This window comes from Pseudopodoces humilis, chromosome 14, assembly GCF_049639895.1.
Source record: "Pseudopodoces humilis isolate 2021_Gansu_Grassland_sample_001 chromosome 14, ASM4963989v1, whole genome shotgun sequence".
In the NCBI taxonomy this organism is placed as follows: Eukaryota; Metazoa; Chordata; class Aves; order Passeriformes; family Paridae; genus Pseudopodoces; species Pseudopodoces humilis.
Window position 1 is genome coordinate 4,269,762 of NC_142213.1, and position 19,701 is coordinate 4,289,462.

Below are 19,701 nucleotides of genomic sequence, written 5' to 3' on the forward strand. Positions count from 1 at the left end.
GACTTCATCCAGCATTCAGACTTTAAAAGAAATTGTCTTGTCTTTCTCTTGATTGGAATACCATACTTTTAAATTGTATTTGGAATTGGATGTGTCTGGGGGTGGAGTGGGGGGTGGTTTCTCAGCATTTGTTTTGCTTCATTTGAACAACAGTCCACAACTAAAACAGCAAAAACACTTAGGCTCTCATTAAACCTTTCTCTGAGAGTGCTAATAAAGCACCGTGGTAGGGAAGGATGGCAGACATCCCACAGTTCCCTACCGCATGTGAATTCAAGCTTCTGTGAGAGCTGATGCTTTAAGGACTTGGTGGTTTGTTTTCTTTTCAGGCTGGTAGAACATCATCTTCTACAATACTGCCTTGCTAATGGAACACCAGCATGAGGCCTCAGGGTCTGTTTGGTTTTGTTTGGTTTTACACCATTCTCTTCTCAAACCTCTCACGCATTTTGGACCTGGCATTCACACCTCAATAAACTGCTTTCATCAGCTTTTGGGGAGTTTTAGTTAAACTGTGAAACTGTTCCTTTGCTGTATGTGTTGACATTTCTTCCTGTGATTTTATGTTTCTCAGTGAGGACCTGCTTACAATTGTCACGTCAAGATGAAAAATCCCTCTTAGAGAGTGGTTATTAACAGATGGGAGTCAGGGGCATGGTTGGAGTGTCAGTCACCAGCAGCTCTGTAGATCTTTGGTAAGAACCAAACAGTAGAAAGGGTAGCTGGGTGAGTCCCATCACTGCAGGCCCAGTTAAATGCTGATAGAAGCCCATGACTGCCCAAGAAACCCTTGCATACCAAAATCCAAGCAATTATCTGGGAGTAACAGCAGGAAAACCTGTAGGGAAATTGGAAAGCAAAATAGCCACTCTGTTAATGGCTCTCCTCAAGACAAGAAAACGGCTGTGGTTGATGGCACAGATGGAGAAATGTGGTTTGGTGAGCTGGGTAAATGAGAATCCCATCAGATGGAGTGGAGGTGGTCAGTGTTTTGAAGCTTGTAATGTTCCATGAGGTCTTGGGGAGCACCTTATCATGATCAACTATTTAGAAAGGGGTTAAAAACCCTTAATGGGATATGAGGGAATAAGCTGAACACAAATTACTGAACAAATTCCATAATTCCATTAACAGAAAAGCTGTGTTCTGGCCTCAGTAAGATCTTTCAGTGTCCCCTGTCACCTCTTGCTTGGCTCTCAGTTCCTTATCCCTGTGTACCCAGGCCATGACTGCCACCACAGCCTGTCACACAAAGAGCTGGCACACACACCACAGCCAGTCCAGAGCTGCTGGCTGCCAAGCCCAGCAGAGATGACTCCTGGGCCTCCTCTTCAGGGATCATCTTCCTCAGCCACGACCTCTTCATCCAGGTACCTGTAGGAACTCACCATATCCAACGCCACTGCTGGTGCAATTATGTCAGGGAAGGTTTTGATTAGATACTATGAAAATTTTTTCACAGGGTTGGAAAGGACTGGAAGACTGTCAAGGGCAGTGGTAGGGTTACCATCCCTGAAAGTGGCACCTGAGAACAGAGTTTAATGGTGAACATGGTTGTGATGTTGGGTCGGTTGTTGAGTTCAATGATCTTAAGGACTTGTCTAACCTCAGTGATCCTGTGATCCTAAGAAGTCTGAGGTGGGAAGGGTTGGCCAGCAGATCAGCAGAATGAGTGAACAGCCCTCACCTGGCAGATGGTGTGTGCAGGAGTCAGTGCAGCCAGGGCCAGCTGTACCTAAAACAACTCGTAATGTCTTTATTTGCCTTTTATTTATTATCAGGTATACACTTACAGATTGTGAGATTAATGATCAAATTATTTTTTTTTTATGCTTTTAAGAATGTTTCCTCTTTCTTAGTGGTTTCCTTGGTTGGGCTTTTTGCAGAGAAGCATGGTAGGAGGAACAATATTTTCTGAAAAATGGGGAAACATGATTGTGAAAAAAGAAAAGGGTTCCTTTAGATTTGGCTGGCTCCTTGTTTTAGTTTTGTTTTTTTTCACTTTGATACAGATGAACAAACACTAATGGCATTAAAGTTTCTGTGCTGCGTGTCCATTCAGGAGAGCCATATGGACACTCATGTTTGCAGGACAAAATTAAGGGTATAGTGGGCTTAGCTTCATATACAAATATAATGCAGTCCTAAAAGTACAGAATTTCCACCCCTTTTGGGACAAAAGTAAATCTAAGCCAGCTGTGACATTTAAGTACCAGTCACAGTTTATAGGATGATTATATCTCAGAACAAAGCTTAGCAGTTATCTCCTTAGAGCCCATCAGCCACAAAACACTGCAATATATAGAATTTTCATCACCAGAAGAATAGCTACATACCAAAAATTACTTGGGGCAGTTTACTGCAGTAATGGCCAGAGGGATGCACATGATGATGATTTTCATTTTGTACTATGGTTTGTCTAAGGATGATGGTGAAAGAATTATGCCTCCTAATGCTCCTTTCCAAGATGACAATGTTTTACTCATATTAAGGGTAGAGGAATGAGATGGGCTGTGAGTGGTTGGATCTTGTGAAAAATGAAGTTTCAAATGTGTACTTCATTGTCTAAATGCTCACAGATTACTTGTCTCCCTATAATAACTTTAGAAAATGTGTTGGCAGCGTATCACAATTAATAATCCATACTCATGTGCTACAGGCAGTCCAAAATTCCCAAGCCATATTTCTTACCCAAGCTTATAACCAGATTCAAATCAAATCCTGCATTTGTGCCAAAAATTGAACAGCAGTCATCTCCCAGAAAATCATTTCACCTAACTGACTCAAGAGTCTTAAATTCCTGATTTTTCCCAAAGTGAAATTCACATTAATCTCAAATTAATGTATATATCCTTCAGTCACCTGCAAAAGAATCCCATAACCTTCCAGTAGGGATTGCACAGACAGTGGAAGGTGCTGTACACACATAGCATTACTGTAGGTTTTCCTGGCCATCTAGATTGTGTAAGATCCTTTAATATTAATGGGGACAAGTTTTCTCTCAAGGGTGATGTTGAATTTCTCTTTGAGGGTTTTTTCCACCTCTTCATCTTCAAGAGCTACAAATTCTACCAGATCCATGTTTTCTTTGTAGTTGTACGTGGTTTCAGTGAACGTCCACCCAATTAGCGCTCGGAATCCATGGGTGGTCTGGAGGGCACAGATGGACTTCTTTGTGAAGAGGGAATCTGGAGAGGTCTGGAGGTATGTGCACTGGAAACGGAAATCTTCCACCGTCTGTGGCTCAAGGCTGAACATATAAACTTTACGACACTCGTTTTTCTCCAGCAGGTCAGAGTTGGAGAAGCTCTGATTGGGGATGTATTGTTTCCGTCTCATTTTCTCCAGGTACCAGACACCGTTTTTTTCCGTGAAGCGGAAGACGCCGGGAACCTGCGGCTGGTCTTTCCCTGACACAAGCTCCATGGGTTGCCACATCTGGTAGGACACCCCAAAGCCTCCATCAACGATATAGGCTTTGCCATCGATGACGACCTTCACTACGAGGTGGGTCATGAGGGTGGCGTAGGCGTTCTGGTGGGGGTTGAACACGTACGCTCCCAGGAAGCTGGTGTCGTACCCCAGGCCCTTCAGCACCCAGCCCAGCAGCTGGTTGTTTTCCATGCACCAGCCACCCCGCTTCCTTTGCACAATTTTGTTGTAAACGTGCTCCAACTCCAAAGTAATTTTCTCCCCGCAGTGGATGCTGAGGTTTTCGAAGGGAACGGCACGGATGTGGTGCTGGAATATATCAGTTAAGGTTTCCAAATCTTGTTTTTCAGTGGAGCCTTTATAGCCAGTTCTTGCAAAATACTCTTCAAGATTCATCTCACCTGTGAAGGAAGGAATTGTGTTTTGGTTTCTTTACATCAGTGATTTATGATGCTGTGAAAAGCTGCCCTAGCTCTGCCAGCAAAGATTCTTTAATCTACTGAACCTCATCAGAACAGCTTTTAAAGGAAACAGGTATTCCTATCAAATGGTTCCCTGAGCAAAGAGCAGCGCACGTGAGGGTTTGCTTTTGTCTTAGAGTCATCCCTCTGGCAAATAGCTGATGCCATTTCAGTTTCATGCGAGGCGGCTGCGAGATGGGGATTGCTGTATTTGCATTGTAACAGCAGGGTTAAGAAGAAAGGTAAGATCATGCTGGGGGGTGTGTACAAGGGTTCATGAGAAATGGTCTAAAGCTGCTGTTCAGTGACAGGACTGTCACTGGGGGAGGCAGTCTCACCTGCCAGTGGGAGGGAGGACAGTCTGAGCCAGGATTTTCATGCTCTTTTCATGAGTCTGCCACTGATGGACGTGACAGTAAATGAATCGCTCGTTCAGTGCACATTGCTCTTCAACCACTGACAAAAAGTTAACATGAAAAGTAAAGTGACAAGCTTTATTCAGATAATTGCAAGTGAGAAAATGCTGACTTTTGAAAGAGTCACAGACCACTGAGTCTTGTGTCTCCTCCGGGTGTTGTAGAAACTCATTTTGGTGTTGGAGTAACGGATCTGAATGGAGGTGAGTGGCATAAAAGACAAGGAGCACATCTCCATTCTCTCCTGTGCCCTCTGTCTCACAGGCCACCCTGAAAATGAACAGGGGCTGCTTCAATCTCTCTGGTCCCAAACATTCTCAAAATTCACCAATCCTTAAACTCAGCAGTGAACTGTTGAATATTTACTGCAAACTAGAATTTCTCAAGACGATTCTCAGTGGCAGATTCATGCTGTGCATATTCCTGGTGTAGAGGCAGCTGTCCCAAGTGAATGGAGAACACCAGCAAAAACTGCACATTACCTGCTACAGGGAGGAATTTAGCTTCCGGTGATATCAACGTGTATTGTTGGAGGATACATTTAATGTGAGATTTGTTAAGTGTAACATAAAATCACAGCACTTTTGATTTGCAGAATCTGAGTATATCTGATCCTACTGTGAATGCTAAATGGATCACATCCAGTATAGAGCTGGTTCTCAAGTTTGTATTATTTGTAATTTCTTTCTGCAGTTCCATAATATGCTTGATCAGCATTAGATCTGGACTGCAGGAGATGAAAGCCACTGTTCTTTTGAAATGTGAGCAGACCAGATGAAAAGGCAGGTACTGAAAAAGTCGTCCCACAAATGTGACTATGATTTATGCAGAGAAAAACATCAGCAGAAGAATTTTAAAGGTGCAAATGAAGGTGTTCATACAAAATTATTCCTTACCAGGACTATACATAGTATCAGCAATTCCACTGTTGAAAATATGTTATTTGTCTTCTTTTATCCTAATACATCAGCACATGGACTTTCTGGGTTGCACAGCCCAGAGTCTATAATTTTTTTTAAGTTGTTTTTAAAGAGCTGTAATTTTATTCCCTTAAAGCAGAATCTATTGATTATTAGACTCAACTTTTGCTTCCTTTGCACTTGCAATACTTTTAAAAAAATATAAGTATCTAAAAGCATGACTTCCAACAAGAAGTTGCAGTTCCAAATTCATATCTACTATTGTTCTTAAACAGAAGAATATATTTTATAGTGAAGTGAAGCTTCTCCTGAAGTGTGAAAGGTAGAAGAATTGAAATTTCATATCACTTTTTTGCCCTCTTTAAGAGCTCCTGTTTAGCAGGTGATATTTTAGCTCTATATCCACACATTTTTAGAACACTTTTCCTACAGAATGTTGCTTACATTATTGTCCATGACCTTTACCATCATAAAGAAACCAGGTTTTTTGTATCTTTCTTTGGAGGGACTTTTTAAGAAAATAAACTTACCTCTTATGAGATCCCTTTTTATTTATTGAGGTATTCAGTTTCTGAGTGGTTTATTACAGGGGCAGCAGTCAGTCAGTGAAGCCAGGAGTGGATACAGATTGTGAGGGCTGTCTTTCTAAGCTCCACTGGCCCTCGTTCCTGAATCTTAAATTCCAAGAAAGGGCAGAGTCCACCCAAAATGAATTCACATTTTTGGACTTCGCTGATCCGTGAGCAAATTAAACTTTGTTTCTTCTTTATTAGTAGATGTTTATGCCTTCCCCTAGTTAAGACCAGAATGAACTCGTTTTCTGAATAAAATAATTACAGTAGGCTGTTGCCACTGACGTTGTAGCTTTTTAAAATTAAATACTGTTATTTTGCAAACCAGCATTTTGCAGTGGAGGATGTTCATCTGTGCCCTGATGTGTACACTGAGGTGCCAAGGCATTGCAGGCTGTGTCTCTGAGCTCCATGGATGCACAAATGACCTTTCTTTGCCCTAACAGGAACTTTTTCAGTCCGTTCAACTCCTCAGCTGCAGCAGGGAGCTATTGTGGACACACCTAATGAATTCCATGGCAAATATTTCTTTGCATTTCTGCTCTAAAACGTGGCCTTTTTGTTTAATTCTCCCCCAGTCAATCCTGCCTCCCCTTCATTTGATGGAGGTGGAACATCAGAGGAGGCCTCTTTGGGAAAGGCAGAGAGCACATTAGACTGCACCTGGGGAAGTTTTAGGCACATCAGGTACCCCGTAGGTCTGTGTGGTTAACTAAAGCAAGTATCAAAGTCTTTTCCTTGGCTGATGTTCTTCTGTGGCCCTCTTTCATGGCACACCCTGTACAGTACCACAGGTGTCATCAGCTAAAAGGCTTCAGTGTCATGGATTTCCTGCTGTGAAATCACACTGGTGGCATGTCCTTGCATCCCAGGGCTTTCTTTTGCATCCACACTTTTTAAGGCAGGTTTTGTGCAGAATACTGTTTGTAGTAAATACAAAGACTTTTATCTATAATGCTGTCGTGTCCTCTTGACATCACATGAAGGCTTGGTCCCAAAAGTGTAGATTATATTTTGCAAAGATTGACCTAGCTTTTTTTCCAGTTTTGAAACCAAAAGCCTGATTTTTAAGAAGTGTTGAATCATCTCATCTTCCACAGGTTTGATTTTGAATTCAGAGACACAGATAAATCAGACTCAGAAAACGTGGGTACTCAAAATTAGAGAGATTTGGGGAGGGCTTAGGTACCCTTGGATAAATATCTTACTTTAAGTCAATTTCTGAACAGGCCACAGGACTCAAGTCCTTCAACTTTTCATCTGTTACTCAGCACCTAATGGTGGCTTGTTTTGAGAAAGTCTTAACCTTTCTTTTTACTACAAAGTCTTTAAAAGTCAAATTCAGCTCAGCTTTAAGACTGTTAAGGGAAGTGAATAATTTGTAAAAGTTGCTGAGAAGATGGGAAATAATGCCAAAAAAGGTTAGAGGTCTTTCATGTAAAATGGTAACACAACCTCTCCTTCTGCATCATTTTGGCCTCATTTACCACAAAATATATCTGCAATAAAATGAGTTCTTGAGAAGGTGAACAAAAAGTTAAGTAGTCAAAAAGCAATTTCCATATGAGCCGAACTGAGCTAGTAAGATGTCTTGGTTTCTAAAGAAGGAGAGGTTTAATAAAAAATATGCAATTGATATATGCAGTTAATTTAGCAATGTATTAGAATTTACCAAGCTTGATGACTAGCTCAAGTTAAAAATGCAATTATTGTAATTAATGTTAATTTTAGAATTTTTCTCCTGGCTATTTAAAGATCTTTCTAGCACAGTGTTACAGTTAGATCTTATCCACTAAATTAGGTGGCAAGCCACGAACATTTACTGGTACTAGTTTGTTCTCCAGTACTATATTGAATTTATCTTTCAGTGTCTTCTCAACCTCTTCATCTGTAAGGGTTGTGATGTTCACCAGGTCCGTGTCCTCTGTGTAGTTGTATTTCATCTCACTGAAGGTCCATCCAACCAAGGCAAGGAACCCATTGGTGGTTTGGAGAGTGCAGATTGACTTCTTCCGAAGGATGTTATCTGGAGACACTTGGAGGTAGGCATTTAGCTCCTGGAAATCATCTATATGCCGTGGCTCAAGAGTAAATCTGTATATTTTTCGGATGTTCCCCAGTTCTGGAGTATCAGGGAAGTCACTCTTACTGTGCTCAGGAATATAATGCTTCCTTTTGACTTTCTCAAAGTACCAGATGCCATTGTCTTCCATGAAGTGGAAAATGCCAGGGACCTGGGGTTGGTCCTTCCCAGAAATCAGCATCAGTGGCTGCCACATCTGGTAGGCACCACCAAACCCAGCATCTACTATGTAGGAATCTCCCTTGATCACCACCTTCAGCAGGATATGGTTTATCTCAGCAGTGTATCCCTTCTCTGCTGGCTCATAGCTGTTTGCACCAAGAATACAGACATCATACCCTAATTCTTGCAAGGCCCAGAAGAGGAGGTGGTTGATTTCCAGGCACCATCCACCACGTTTCTTTCTCACAATCTTATTGTAAGTAGATTGCAAATCCAGCTTGATGGCCTCCCCACAATGCATGCTGAGGTTCTCAAAAGGAATGGTCTGGATGTGATGCTGGAAGATGGCTGTCAGGGTCTGCAAGTCTGCATCCTTATGGGGATTGTTGTAAGATATTCTTCCAAAATACTCCTGAATGTTCATTTTGCCTGTGTGAGCAGAAAAGTAGCCAGTCACTGCTGTGCAGCTGTCAAGGGGTTCACTCCTGTTTCTGTAGCACAAGTTAACCAGCCTGCAAATGTAGTCTGGGCCATTTTATTGAGGATCTCAAAGAATTTTAAGTATTTCTTTAAAAAGAGAAAAGGACAGGAACAGGTGGCAATAATGCTTTCCCTCTCTCAGGGGCTGCCTTCAAACCAGGTGGATGTTTTTCCCATGAGAAGATACAGCACATGCCATTACAGAATCTGGCCACAGAGGAGGATCCCACATGACAAAAGTTTTTGAAAATCAAGAAATAACATGTTTGCAGAAAAGCTGCCACACCATACCATCATAAAAACACAGTAGGATCTTACTGTTTCTTTTACCATACCAGGTAAGCAATTCTTTCTTTATCCCACAGGTAATTTAACTGGAAGGTTTTGCATTCATGGATTTGGTTAACTGGGATTAACATCTCAGTGTGCCACCATTTCAGACAGGTTTCCATGTGAAGTAGATCGTTGTTTTCTTAATCTCTTAAATTTCCCTGGGGAGTTTAGACAGGGCTTTGGCTGTGAAAGGAAGGGACTTTAATTTTTCTAACCTAAGGATAAAAGGAATTGATCTAAAAGTACATACAAGGCATATTCATAATCTTTTGGTTTCTTTGACCATCTTTTACAAATTAAAGGCTTTAGTTTCAGATCAAATTATTGGAAATATTTTGTGTCCTTGTATCTCTGATCCCCTTTCATTAGCAGAAAGACACTGTCATTGGCACTGGTTGTGTGGCCAAGATAAAAAAAGGCTCCCTGTAAGACTTCTAATTCAGTGTCTCATCTTCTCTCTGCAAGGATTTATTTTGCCTTTAGTTTAGATTTAATTTGGCTTTTTTCCATGCAAGGATATTTGTTGTTCAGAGCAATTCACAATCTCTTAAGGCCTGTGTTAATTTCCAAAAAGTCTGAGGATTTCTTGCTTCCTTCAACTGGTCGAATGTTCCCTGGGAGGATTTTCCAAAAACCTTTTGATGTGGATGAGATGGGACAAACTTACCTTCCACTGAATATTCTCAGTTTTAGCCCAACTGTTTTCCCCCAGGTGTTTGACCCCATGTCCATGGCAGAAGCTTGTGAAATTCCCACCTCAAGTCCATAGGTGGAAGTACCCCCACCCCAGGAGATGAGCGGATCCAATGGCCTAATCTCTCGACTTTAACCCCAGTCTTGATGCCAGCAGCACAACTCACATGACTTGGTTGTGTTGCTCCTGATCTGTACTAGTACCAACATTCAGACTAGTTCAGACCCACAGGAAAATGTGATAGAATAGAGAATTATCCCAATAAGGGAATAAGAAATAAACATTTTCACTTCAAAAGGACCCAAAGAGTCTACATGAAAAAACAGTAATGTCTCTTTGATACTGCATTTCATGATTTTTTTCCATCTCTTTTTTAGGACAAGGGCACTCATCTCTGGCAGGATCTCCTTGGAAACAGTTGTAGAAAGCCATTTCCTTCCCAACACACAGCACACATGTTCACTGGCAAGGCTCATCCTGTGGTCCTCTGTCTCATTTTTTCTTTCTATTCCCACTTTCAGCAATTTTGCACCCAGGTCTGGGTGTCCCCATGACATGGGGAAAGCACAGGATAAAACCAGCTCCCCTCATCCAGCCATGGGGCACTGGCAATGAGACCTCGGGAAAATAATTGGGAAAACCTTTTGGGAAATTCCCTGCACATGCCTCAGTTTCCCCAGCTGCCCCTTCTCTGGCCCCATCAATTTAAAGTCTGCTTCAGAGACAGCCTTGCGGTGGCTGACAAAATGTGCTCTGATCTCAATGAATACTTAAAGAGGTTTAAGTATAATAAAGCTGCACTACAACATCATTGGCATTAGGGAGCATCCACATAAATCAGCGTTTACTCCCTCGCTGTCCTGGAGGCAGATTTTTCCTTGGCACAGCCGTTCCCTCTGTGCGAGCGATGAGGCTGCAGCAGTGAGCAAGCTCTCTCCCCGGGGACACTTTGCGTTCCAAAACTGAGTTGCCAAATATCCCGAGCCCCAGTCCGGCTCTCAGCCTTGTTTGCTTCTGCCCCTGCAGCAGCTGAGCTTTGCTCAGCGTTCCTGCGGCTCCGTGGGTAGTGAGATTCAGATGTTAGTTCTGCCTGTCTGCACGTGTCCCCCGGGATCGCTGGGTCCTTTTGTAATTAGGCTGAATATTAGGATCAGTTCTCCTCTGCTAAAAATCTTGAGGGATTTCCAAGGCTGGGTCCTCTTGCACATGCCTACAGTGTTTGTTTGATTCTGAGTTACACTGTGAGTCAATAGCTGCATTTTTCATACACTCTGGCTCAGCATAAAGGGTTAGTTTAACTCTCAAACATTCGATGTTGCGCTTGGAAAATGCCCTTGCAATGCTCTCTCACCACCAGCCCTGTGGTTCCTGTAGTTTATGCTTTGCTAAAACACCTGCAGTGCTGTGCACAGGGTATGCAGACTCACAGGGGTGGGCTTTCCCAAAGGGGCTGACCCAAAGCTGCAGGATGAAGTTAAAGATCAGGCATGCAGTGCTTACCTCGGAGGCAGTCAGCTCAGGCTTTCACCCTGGGCTGTTCCAAAGTTCCCAGGAAGAGCTGCACTGGCAACTGCTGCTCTTAAAGGTCCAGGCTGCCTTTACTGCCTGGCAGGGACAGCCTTATCCTCCAGCAGAGCAGCCAAAGAGGGGAAAGAGTTTCTTCTTTTATAGCAGTTTAAATTCTGATGGTTTTATTGGTTTATTTGTATTGGCATATGTGCGGAAAGTCCTGTCATGCAATTTGTTGTGTTAGGTGCTGCACGGAAGGCCTGAAAATGATCCAGTCCCCAACCTGCTTATAATATTGAGGAGATTTTAACCTTCCAATTCACAGAATGACAGCTGAAGCCCTGCAGGAGTGAAAAGCATGGGTATCATTAGCAACTTTTCTAAGTGGTTATAACCTATAGACCCATCCTCAACCCTGCAGGTCACCCAGGGGCTTCAGTGTTTGGGGCACCTTGGTGGGTGCTCCCATGCTAAAGCAGCAAAACAGTCGTGAAAAAATGATGCAGATTTTACTTTGTTGACACTGATGTGGTCTGGATCCGTGTAGGAAGTGACTTATGATAGACAGAGTGTAATCCAGGGCAGGAAGGCACTGATTTATTGGTTTGGGTTGGCAGCTGTTGAACTAATCACACCACACTGAGCTATTCCTCGTGGCTGACACCAGCCCCTGCAAAGCAGCAAGGTCAGATCTGCCAAGGCACATAGCTGTCTAAATTCCCCTGGGTTCAAAGAGAAGCCCTGTCCTTCAAAAGGAAAGATGGACTCTCAAGAGAACTCTGAGCTCCCTGAACCTGCTGTGCCTTTAAGTATTTGCCTCCAAAGTTAGCGATAAGGAAAAAATGAACTAGTGCAATCTGAAATGAAAATCTCTTTATTTTTTCCCTTTTTTTTTCCTTCCAACAGCAAGTTTCATTGCATTGGTCAGCAGTACACTGAGCCTCTGTAGGTGAGCAGGAGCACTGAGCTGGGCCATGCAGGGGCAGCACCTGGGCACATGCTCCAGAAAATAAGTCAGCAGAAGGAAAAGCGGCTTTCCCTGTTCCTGCCCTCCACACACAGCATCTCAGGGGCAGTGGACATAACACCCTACTCTGATCTTAAAGGTCTGATTTTACAGCTCTGGACTCATTCCCCTCAGCCTATGGAACCCCACAAAGGGCAGGAAACACCCTGACACAGGGAGAGAGGAGTGGGCACAGCCCTTTTTAGGTGTTTCCTATGTTTGTTCCCACAAAGGATGGAGATTCTCGGCTGTGTGTGGATCTTCTCCTGCCCCACAGCTTTGCAAGACCTGCCTGGATTTTCACCTGCACCCCAATGCTTTGTCCCTGCTGTCCCACTGAGTTTAGCTCCTTCAGCTCTCACACTAATTTGGGAGCCACAGAAAAACACAGGTCATAAACAAGCCAGATCCTGGGACAATTTCTTCTGTCCATTTGTATTGCAAGCTGCTGGTCCGCACCATAAGAAGCCTCTCTTTCTTTTATAACCACATTTCATTTTCTCATAGGATGGGAGGGCCTCATGTGCTATAAAGAACTATTGCACCCCTGCAGCCAAGCACATGTAAGTGAATTTGACTCTGGGAAGACAGGCGTGTCAGGAGCTTGCTGTGTCTCTAAGAAATACATTTTGAACATGCAGAATAGCAGCTTTTATTAAATTTAAACTGCTAGTTCTAGAAAGCTGCACGTGCTGCATAGCAAGTGAAAAAGGTTCAGTGAGTTATTGTGTTTTTAAAAGACTTAGCTGGAAAATATTAGCACATACAAATAATCAGGACAATTTCAGTGATTAATAACTTTTTTTTTTACTTCAGGAATACATGCTGTAATTTAGGGGGAAAAAAACATCTGAATAATTCTAGTTCACAGTGCTTGATTTTTTATTTAATTGTAATTCACTAATATAATTTGCTTAATTATAAGTGCGTAGTTGTAATGCTTCCAAGATTTGTACATAAAGGAACATCAAGCATCTTCTCAAAGGGCAAAATGGTCACATTTGAGTAATTTCTCCTACTAGAAATCTTAGCCGTTAGGTATGTGATTAAGATTCATAGTTTCTCCTTATATCAGTATAATTAATATCACTGCAAACGCATCCTGAGTAGAACAGATATGTTTCAGAAAAATAATTCTGTGCATGTGTTTGGGTTCAGCCATAATAATTAGGGTGCAATGACACCCGGAGTAGAGTCTGCTGAGAGGAACATGTATTCCCAGCAGTCTGCTGCTGAGTGCGAGCAAACAAAATGCTCAGGAGATGCTTTCAGTTCAGAGAAATGCTGCTCTTTGGTTATGTCACCGAGAGACCAGGAGCTGTGCAAAGTCTGAAACAACACATTTCTTATCATCAGTTCTAAATCGTAAATAACCTGTCCTCAAGCACTCACATGGTGAGTTTGCACAGGTGTGAGATGGCCTGACTGCCATGTGAGAGGGTGTTGTGGATGTGAGAGCAAAAAGAATAGGCTTGTGACTTAACTGGAGAAACTCAGCACAGGATGTCTTTGTGGTTTTTTGGCTATTATATTCCCAAAATAATATAGTATTCATTTAAGAGGCAGGTATGATTTTCCCCAGGTGGAAGCACCAGGTAATAAAGACAAAGATATACAGCTCCATCATTCTGCCCAGCTACACTGGGTGCATTTAGAAAAGCTTTTAAGAGACAAAAGGAGTAGGGAATGGGCTGAGTCTGCTTCCCACTAAGCACAAACAGAGGGCAATGATTTGATTGAGCTAGGCAGAAATTATTTGTACCCAACCTAAAAAGAAATGCAGGAATAGTTGTGAAAATCCATTTATTTTTTAGATCCATGCTAGTACGTTCTGCCTTACACTGGTGTAGGTGGAAGGAGAAAGATTAACCTTTGGATGCTTGTCAGAAAGAGAGGGAAGAATTGCCTGTAATGCCACTGAATTGAACTGTAATTCAGGCAGTGAGTTAGAACAGAGACAACCTGCTCGTATTGACAGGTACAAATTTCTTGTCTAGTGTTATATTGAATTTCTCCTTCAGTGTTTTCTCTATTTCTTCATCTGCAAGGGTTCTGATTTCCACAAGATCTGTATTGTCCCTATAATTGTACTTTATCTCAGTGAGTTTCCACCCCACCAGTGCCCGGATGCCGTCGGCAGTCTGCAGGCTGCAGATGGACTTGGTCACAAAGAGCGAGTCAGGAGCTGTCTGCAGGTGGGCATTGCAGCCCCTGAACTCCTCAATGTCTCGTGGCTGAAGGGTAAAGAGATAAATCCGACGGCAAGCTTCATTTTCCACATTTTGGGAAGTCGAGGTGCTTTGGTTGAGAACCAACTGCTTCCTTTTCACCTTCTCAAGGTACCAGGTCCCACTCTCCTCCTGAAAACGAAAGACCCCAGGAGTCTGAGGCTGATCTCTCCCTGAAATCAGCTCCATTGGCTGCCACAGCTGGTAGGCCATCCCAAACCCCCCATCCACAATGTAGGATTTTCCCTCAAGCTCCACTTGTAGCAGCAGATGATCAATTTCATCTGGGTAGCTGTCGAGCTCTGGGACATAAACTTTTGATCCCAGAAGGGTGACGTTGTAGCCAAGAGTTTTCAGGACCCAAGACAGAAGGTAGTTGTTTTCCATGCACCAGCCCCCACGTTTATTCTTCACAATCTTGTTGTAGGTCGCTTCCAGGTTCAGCTCAATGCTTTCTCCGCAGTGGATGCTGAGGTTTTCAAAAGGGACAGCTTGGATGTGGTGCTGGAAAATATCTGACATGGTAGCCAGGTCTGGCTTATTGTGGGAGCCCCGGTAAGAAATTCTGGCAAAATACTCCTTGATGTCCATGCTGCCTCTGAGAGAAGGGTGGGAAAAAATAATAGGCTGTGTCAGAACTGATGGAAGGCTCTTCCCCATCCCTTATAATGGGGTGCTTGGAAGAAGAGCAGGATTTGACTAATGTCTGTATCAAAGGCAGCTGAGTAATAGTGCTGAGAGAAGCCAATGGGACACTGCTGATGTGTACAAATGTTATTTTTATTTGCTTCTTTTACAGCTGTGATGAGAGGCTCCAGCTGTGGTAAGCATATTTCAGCAGAGTTCCTGCCCAGCAAAACTACAAATCTCTGTAGGAAGGAACGAAAGCAATAGCAGCGATGTTTCCCTGCTAGAAATTATAGGAACTGAGACTCTCCAGATCTGAACTGCTTTGCTCGTGGTTTGACTCAGCAATGCAGAAGCAGAAAACAAACCCTCCCGCTCTTACAGTGTCATCCAGAGCCTCTTCTGCAACCAAACCTGAAGCGAATCTGTCCTGCCATGGGGTTTCGTTCATTATTTAGGCAGCCAGGCATGAGCTGGTCTCCTGCTCCTGCTCTCTGTGCCAGCAGTAACAGATGTGACCTGGAGTGCAGAAGGCTTTTTTAAGGCAGAAAAGGCTGTGGGAGGTTTTTTGTTGTATCTGCTGTGAGCTGCTTCCCCACAGCACAGCTTAGCTCCCCAGTCCTGCTAATCACAGCCCTCCACCAGCAATAAGAGGAATCCAAGGTTTGGGCCTAAACCACAAGGTTCAAAGGCCTTGCATTTTCTGAGATCATTTTTTGGGATGCAGTTGCTCCTTCTGCTTGTGGTCTTCCCACTGGTGGGTGGCTGCCTGTGGGTGAGGGAGAAGGCATTGCCCTCCTCTGGGATGGCACAGAGCTCAGTGCAAGGCTATTTCACAAACACAGGGGTGGAAAGCAGCTCGAGCCCTCCCAGCCCTTGATGGGATTTTGATGGAGCCAAGTACTTTTGTTATTTCTCCCCAGGCACTGCTAAATTTCAGACATCTGTAAGTATGGAGCAATGTTGTTCTCATTATTGACCTGAGAGGTCCAAAAATTCTCTCAGGTTTCTGTATGCAACTCCCAAAGTAAAATCAAAACAAAAATATCCAACTGTTCAACAGGACAGTATTCCCAATCTGACGAAAAATGGTGTACCCAAAATTGTATGGGAATTTTGTCAGTACATAAACAAAACAATGAACATGAAAAATTCCCATTTGGTGTAATATCCTGGCACAAGCAGAGGGGGCCATGGTTTGGGTCCCCACACGACCTTTGGGATACCTTTACAGAACTCTGACTATTGCATCATGGCCACCACCGTGTCTCAACATCCGAGTAGGCCTGAGTCATCCACGACGGGGTTAAGAGCATCACAGTCAGGAGGTTCTCTTTGTTCAGCTTTTGGCTGTTCCCAGGATTTTCCCAGAACTACAGTTCTATTCATTTCTGAAAACTTGGCACAAGCTTAGTTCTTGTTGTGTGAATTTTAAACCAGCATCACCAGCAATGAGATGTTTTTTCCCTTTTTCTCCCTTCCTTTCCCTCTGCCACAGCAAGCAGAACATTTTACTTAGAGTGAAGATGTTGGTGTGGGTTTGTCTGTCTGTCCATCTCTTGAAGGTGTTTAGAGGGCTGTTTTAATGGGGATTGCTGAAATAAGGCAGATGGCACAAATGCCCAAGTTGCTTGAGGCTCACAACTGAGTAAATAAACCAGTGTATCTACAACACCGAGCAGCTGAGCTCCCTGCTCTGCCTTACACCGTTTCTGCTGTGCTTTGTCCCCAGCCAGATTTAACTTCCTGGTTAGAGAGCACTCAGCTACCAAGATCCAGGGGTTAAGAAAAAGGCTTACCTGGAAAATCAGTTCAAGCGCCAGTGTACCTCCAGGGCTTGGGGTGGTTCTAGGCTAAAGCAAGTGGCGTGGCTGGCTGTCCTCTGCTTAGCACAGACAGGGTTTGAGGACTGCTTTCCAGCTGCTTTTCAGGGCAATGTCCTTTCCTTCAACTTGCTTTCACCCGCTTCTGTCAGATTGCAAAAGCTGGGAAAAAAAAAAAAAAAGGAAAAGAAACACCCCGAAGGGTGGAGCGTGAGAGCTGGAGTGAGCCAGCAAGGGCAGCAGCAGTGTAAACCTGGCTGTTGTTAGAGCAGAGGCTGCTTCACAATTTCACTTGTTTGCTGCTGCCTGCAGGGGCCTGCTCAGGCTGTCACCAAAATGGTTTTATTCAGTAGCTTGCTGGATGTACTCGGGTGATGCAGTTTTCTTCTCCCAGTCATTAGATTACTATTTGTTTGGAAATGTGGGGAAGGAAAGCTTGCATGCATTCAGTCTGAGAAGGTTTTGGCACTGTTTCTGAAGAACAGCAAGATTTCAGCACAGTAAGCTGCGCCTGCAACCTGCTTAGCCCAGTCTGCAGCTCAGGAGCTTCAGTGCTGCCTTTGCTTCCTTTGCCCTGTGTGATTTCCATGTGGTTTTTATTACAGCAAATTTCATAGAATATAAGAAAGTACTGGGCCAGCAGTGTGAATCCTTTGGTCTTCACCCACAGGAATCACCTGCAGATGTTGTTGATGGTGAAGATGCTCTTGGCAGAGTGATGACTATGAAGTATTAACGCATAGGGAGCTCCAGCCTCTCAGAGTATTTCATATTGCTTTTGTATCTCCCAATTTTGTTCGCATTTTGTCAAGTCTGATTCATTCCCTGACATCTACAGTTGGATCTTCCCTGTTAGCTCCCCGACAGTAGTTCCAGTCCTTCACATTTAGTGTCAATGCCAAGCTCCATTCAAACACTGATTTATTGGGATAATTAGCAGGGATAATAAATCAGATGAAACTAAGATGTCTGTGATAACCCATTACACAGCTCCACTGCCATATCAAAATTTGGCTTTTTATCATCCCATCAGTGGCCCGTATGTGACCCCACAAGAGAGAACCCAAGCCACAAGATGCTGAAGGGAAAGGAGAACCTGCTCTCATCAGGCTCATCTGGGCAGATCCAAATCAGTACAAAGAGAAAGTTTGTACTCCTGTCTGAATCTTACTGATCTTTTCTTCCCACAGAACCCTCATTTTGACAGGAAGAAGCCAAAAGTCAAGCAGGTAGATCCCAGTCCTGATGGAAACCCTCCTGAAATTCCATGGACCTGTCTCTGTACAGGTGAGGAGACCCATCCATGCTCCTTGTCCAGAGAATTTCCCTTATGTGAACTGGCTCAGGGTCAGTGCCAGGGAACTTTGGGGTCCAGTTTATAAATATAGATGTTTTCTGACCCAGGAGAATAAAACCTATTTTCCCTGGTACTTTGATGCTCAGCTTTTCTCAGTTCTTCTCCCTAAAACCTATCTGATATTGAGAATTTCTTCCATGTCTTTCAAATTCTCATCCCAGCTCACAATCCTGCATCACTCTCCTTTTTGTTCACGCACATTTTACAGCCAAGCCATTGCAACCATGAGCTCCCCAGGAGTGCCCAAGGCCAGCACAGGGCAAAGCTCAGCCAGGGAATGCTAAAGGTAAGGAAAGGCTGATCTTGAGCCCCAAGCCTTGCTGGAGTCTGTTCAGTGCCTTGCCAGATCATCAGGGCTAATTCCAGGTGGGGCAATAAACTGCAGTGACAGCTGTGGGTAATGGCCACAAGGTGCCCTCACCTGTCCCCAGGAGCCACAAAGGGCAGAGCCCAGCTTGGGCCAGCTGGGATGGGGAACACAACAACCACGGGGGGAGTGTGCAAATGGGAATGTCCTTGGAAAGGACACTGCTGTCCACCTGGACACTGAAACGCCATTTCCCAGCCTTGGCAGGAGCCAGAGCTGGCTGAGATTTTTCCAGAAGTTCCTCAGTGTAATTGCACTCACTTTTATATAAATTTAAACTGCTGACAGCATTAAATTGAATACTGAAATCCTTCTCTCATCCTGACTCTCCTGAGAGGCCTCATCAAATATCCCCCCCTCCCTTCTTTAATGGAGCATTAGATGCTGCAATATATGCTTGGGGAAATAAAAGCATTGGGTGCCCTATTTGAGGTGAAAGTCAAGTGTCTGGTCCCTTCTATAATCAGCTCTCTGGCACACTGTATAAAAAATGAAGGTATCTTATTTATATTATATTATATTATATTATATTATATTATATTATATTATATTATATTATATTATATTAATTATATTATATTATTACATTATTATATTATATTATATTATATTATATTAATTATATGATATTATATTAATTATCTGATTACAAGGATATTATTACAAGGATGTCTAACATACAAACTATACATATAAATAAAGATAGACTCCTAAAGTAATAAAGCAATTGAGGTGTTTTAAATGGAATTAATCTGACATCTTAAACTTTTACATCATGTCAGAGCCTACTGAGCTCTGAGCCAAGTGTCTGGCTCTTGCCTTTCATTTCCAAAGGGAATTTGAGAGATGCAGGCTGCCCTAATCCAAGACTGGTAATAATATTCACACCTCTAAACATATTCATAGTGGCAGAACTCCCTCATGCTTGACATTCATTGTCTTCTTTATGTAATTCCAGATATCAAAGCTGTGGCTACGTGTCTTTCTGGATTTGTATCCTCAACATCCACCATGTGCAGCTGGGTGCTGTCCATCCAGCCAAAGGATGAGCCTGCAGCTCCAGCAGGAACTTTTCCCCATGGCACTACATAAGGGAGCAGCTGTGCTGGACACTTCTTGGCTTTTTCTCAGTGAAGAAGAGGCCAAATCTTGTTTTTCGTGTTTCCTCTATTGCATCTTTCTGAGGGCTGGTGGGGGTCAAAAGTTATCTCCTTTGCCAAGATGAGGTTTT

General features: G+C 43.3%; 3 protein-coding genes across 4 annotated transcripts; all 3 read right to left on the bottom strand.

Moving 5' to 3' along the window:
• Positions 1–1,102: 1,102 nt before the first annotated feature.
• LOC102102516 (arylamine N-acetyltransferase, pineal gland isozyme NAT-10) lies at positions 1,103–5,895 on the bottom strand. The gene is made up of 2 exons (XM_005528174.3): positions 5,760–5,895; positions 1,103–3,833 (listed from the first exon to the last, which is right to left on the bottom strand). Exon 2 carries the CDS (start codon positions 3,826–3,828, stop codon positions 2,956–2,958), a length of 873 nt encoding a protein of 290 aa, XP_005528231.1. The 5' UTR covers positions 3,829–3,833; positions 5,760–5,895; the 3' UTR covers positions 1,103–2,955.
• Positions 5,896–7,562: 1,667 nt separating this feature from the next.
• On the bottom strand, positions 7,563–16,858 carry LOC102102700 (arylamine N-acetyltransferase, liver isozyme-like). 2 transcript variants are annotated; one of them, XM_005528175.3, is made up of 2 exons: positions 16,723–16,858; positions 7,563–8,475 (listed from the first exon to the last, which is right to left on the bottom strand). In XM_005528175.3, exon 2 carries the CDS (start codon positions 8,468–8,470, stop codon positions 7,580–7,582), a length of 891 nt encoding a protein of 296 aa, XP_005528232.1. In that variant the 5' UTR covers positions 8,471–8,475; positions 16,723–16,858; the 3' UTR covers positions 7,563–7,579. The 2 variants fall into 2 exon arrangements, with proteins under 2 accessions (XP_005528232.1, XP_014112604.1); XM_014257129.2 differs by lacking the exon at positions 16,723–16,858 and adding an exon at positions 11,054–11,323.
• On the bottom strand, positions 12,851–16,860 carry LOC102102890 (arylamine N-acetyltransferase, pineal gland isozyme NAT-3-like). Its single transcript, XM_005528176.3, has 2 exons — positions 16,723–16,860; positions 12,851–14,894 (listed from the first exon to the last, which is right to left on the bottom strand). Exon 2 carries the CDS (start codon positions 14,885–14,887, stop codon positions 14,015–14,017), a length of 873 nt encoding a protein of 290 aa, XP_005528233.2. The 5' UTR covers positions 14,888–14,894; positions 16,723–16,860; the 3' UTR covers positions 12,851–14,014.
• Between the last annotated feature and the right edge of the window lie 2,841 nt (positions 16,861–19,701).

Excerpts from the sequence above, each read along its gene's own strand:
- LOC102102516 (XM_005528174.3), bottom strand. The coding sequence starts at position 3,828 with ATGAATCTTGAAGAGTATTTTGCAAGAACTGGCTATAAAGGCTCCACT.
- LOC102102700 (XM_005528175.3), bottom strand. The coding sequence starts at position 8,470 with ATGAACATTCAGGAGTATTTTGGAAGAATATCTTACAACAATCCCCAT.
- LOC102102890 (XM_005528176.3), bottom strand. The coding sequence starts at position 14,887 with ATGGACATCAAGGAGTATTTTGCCAGAATTTCTTACCGGGGCTCCCAC.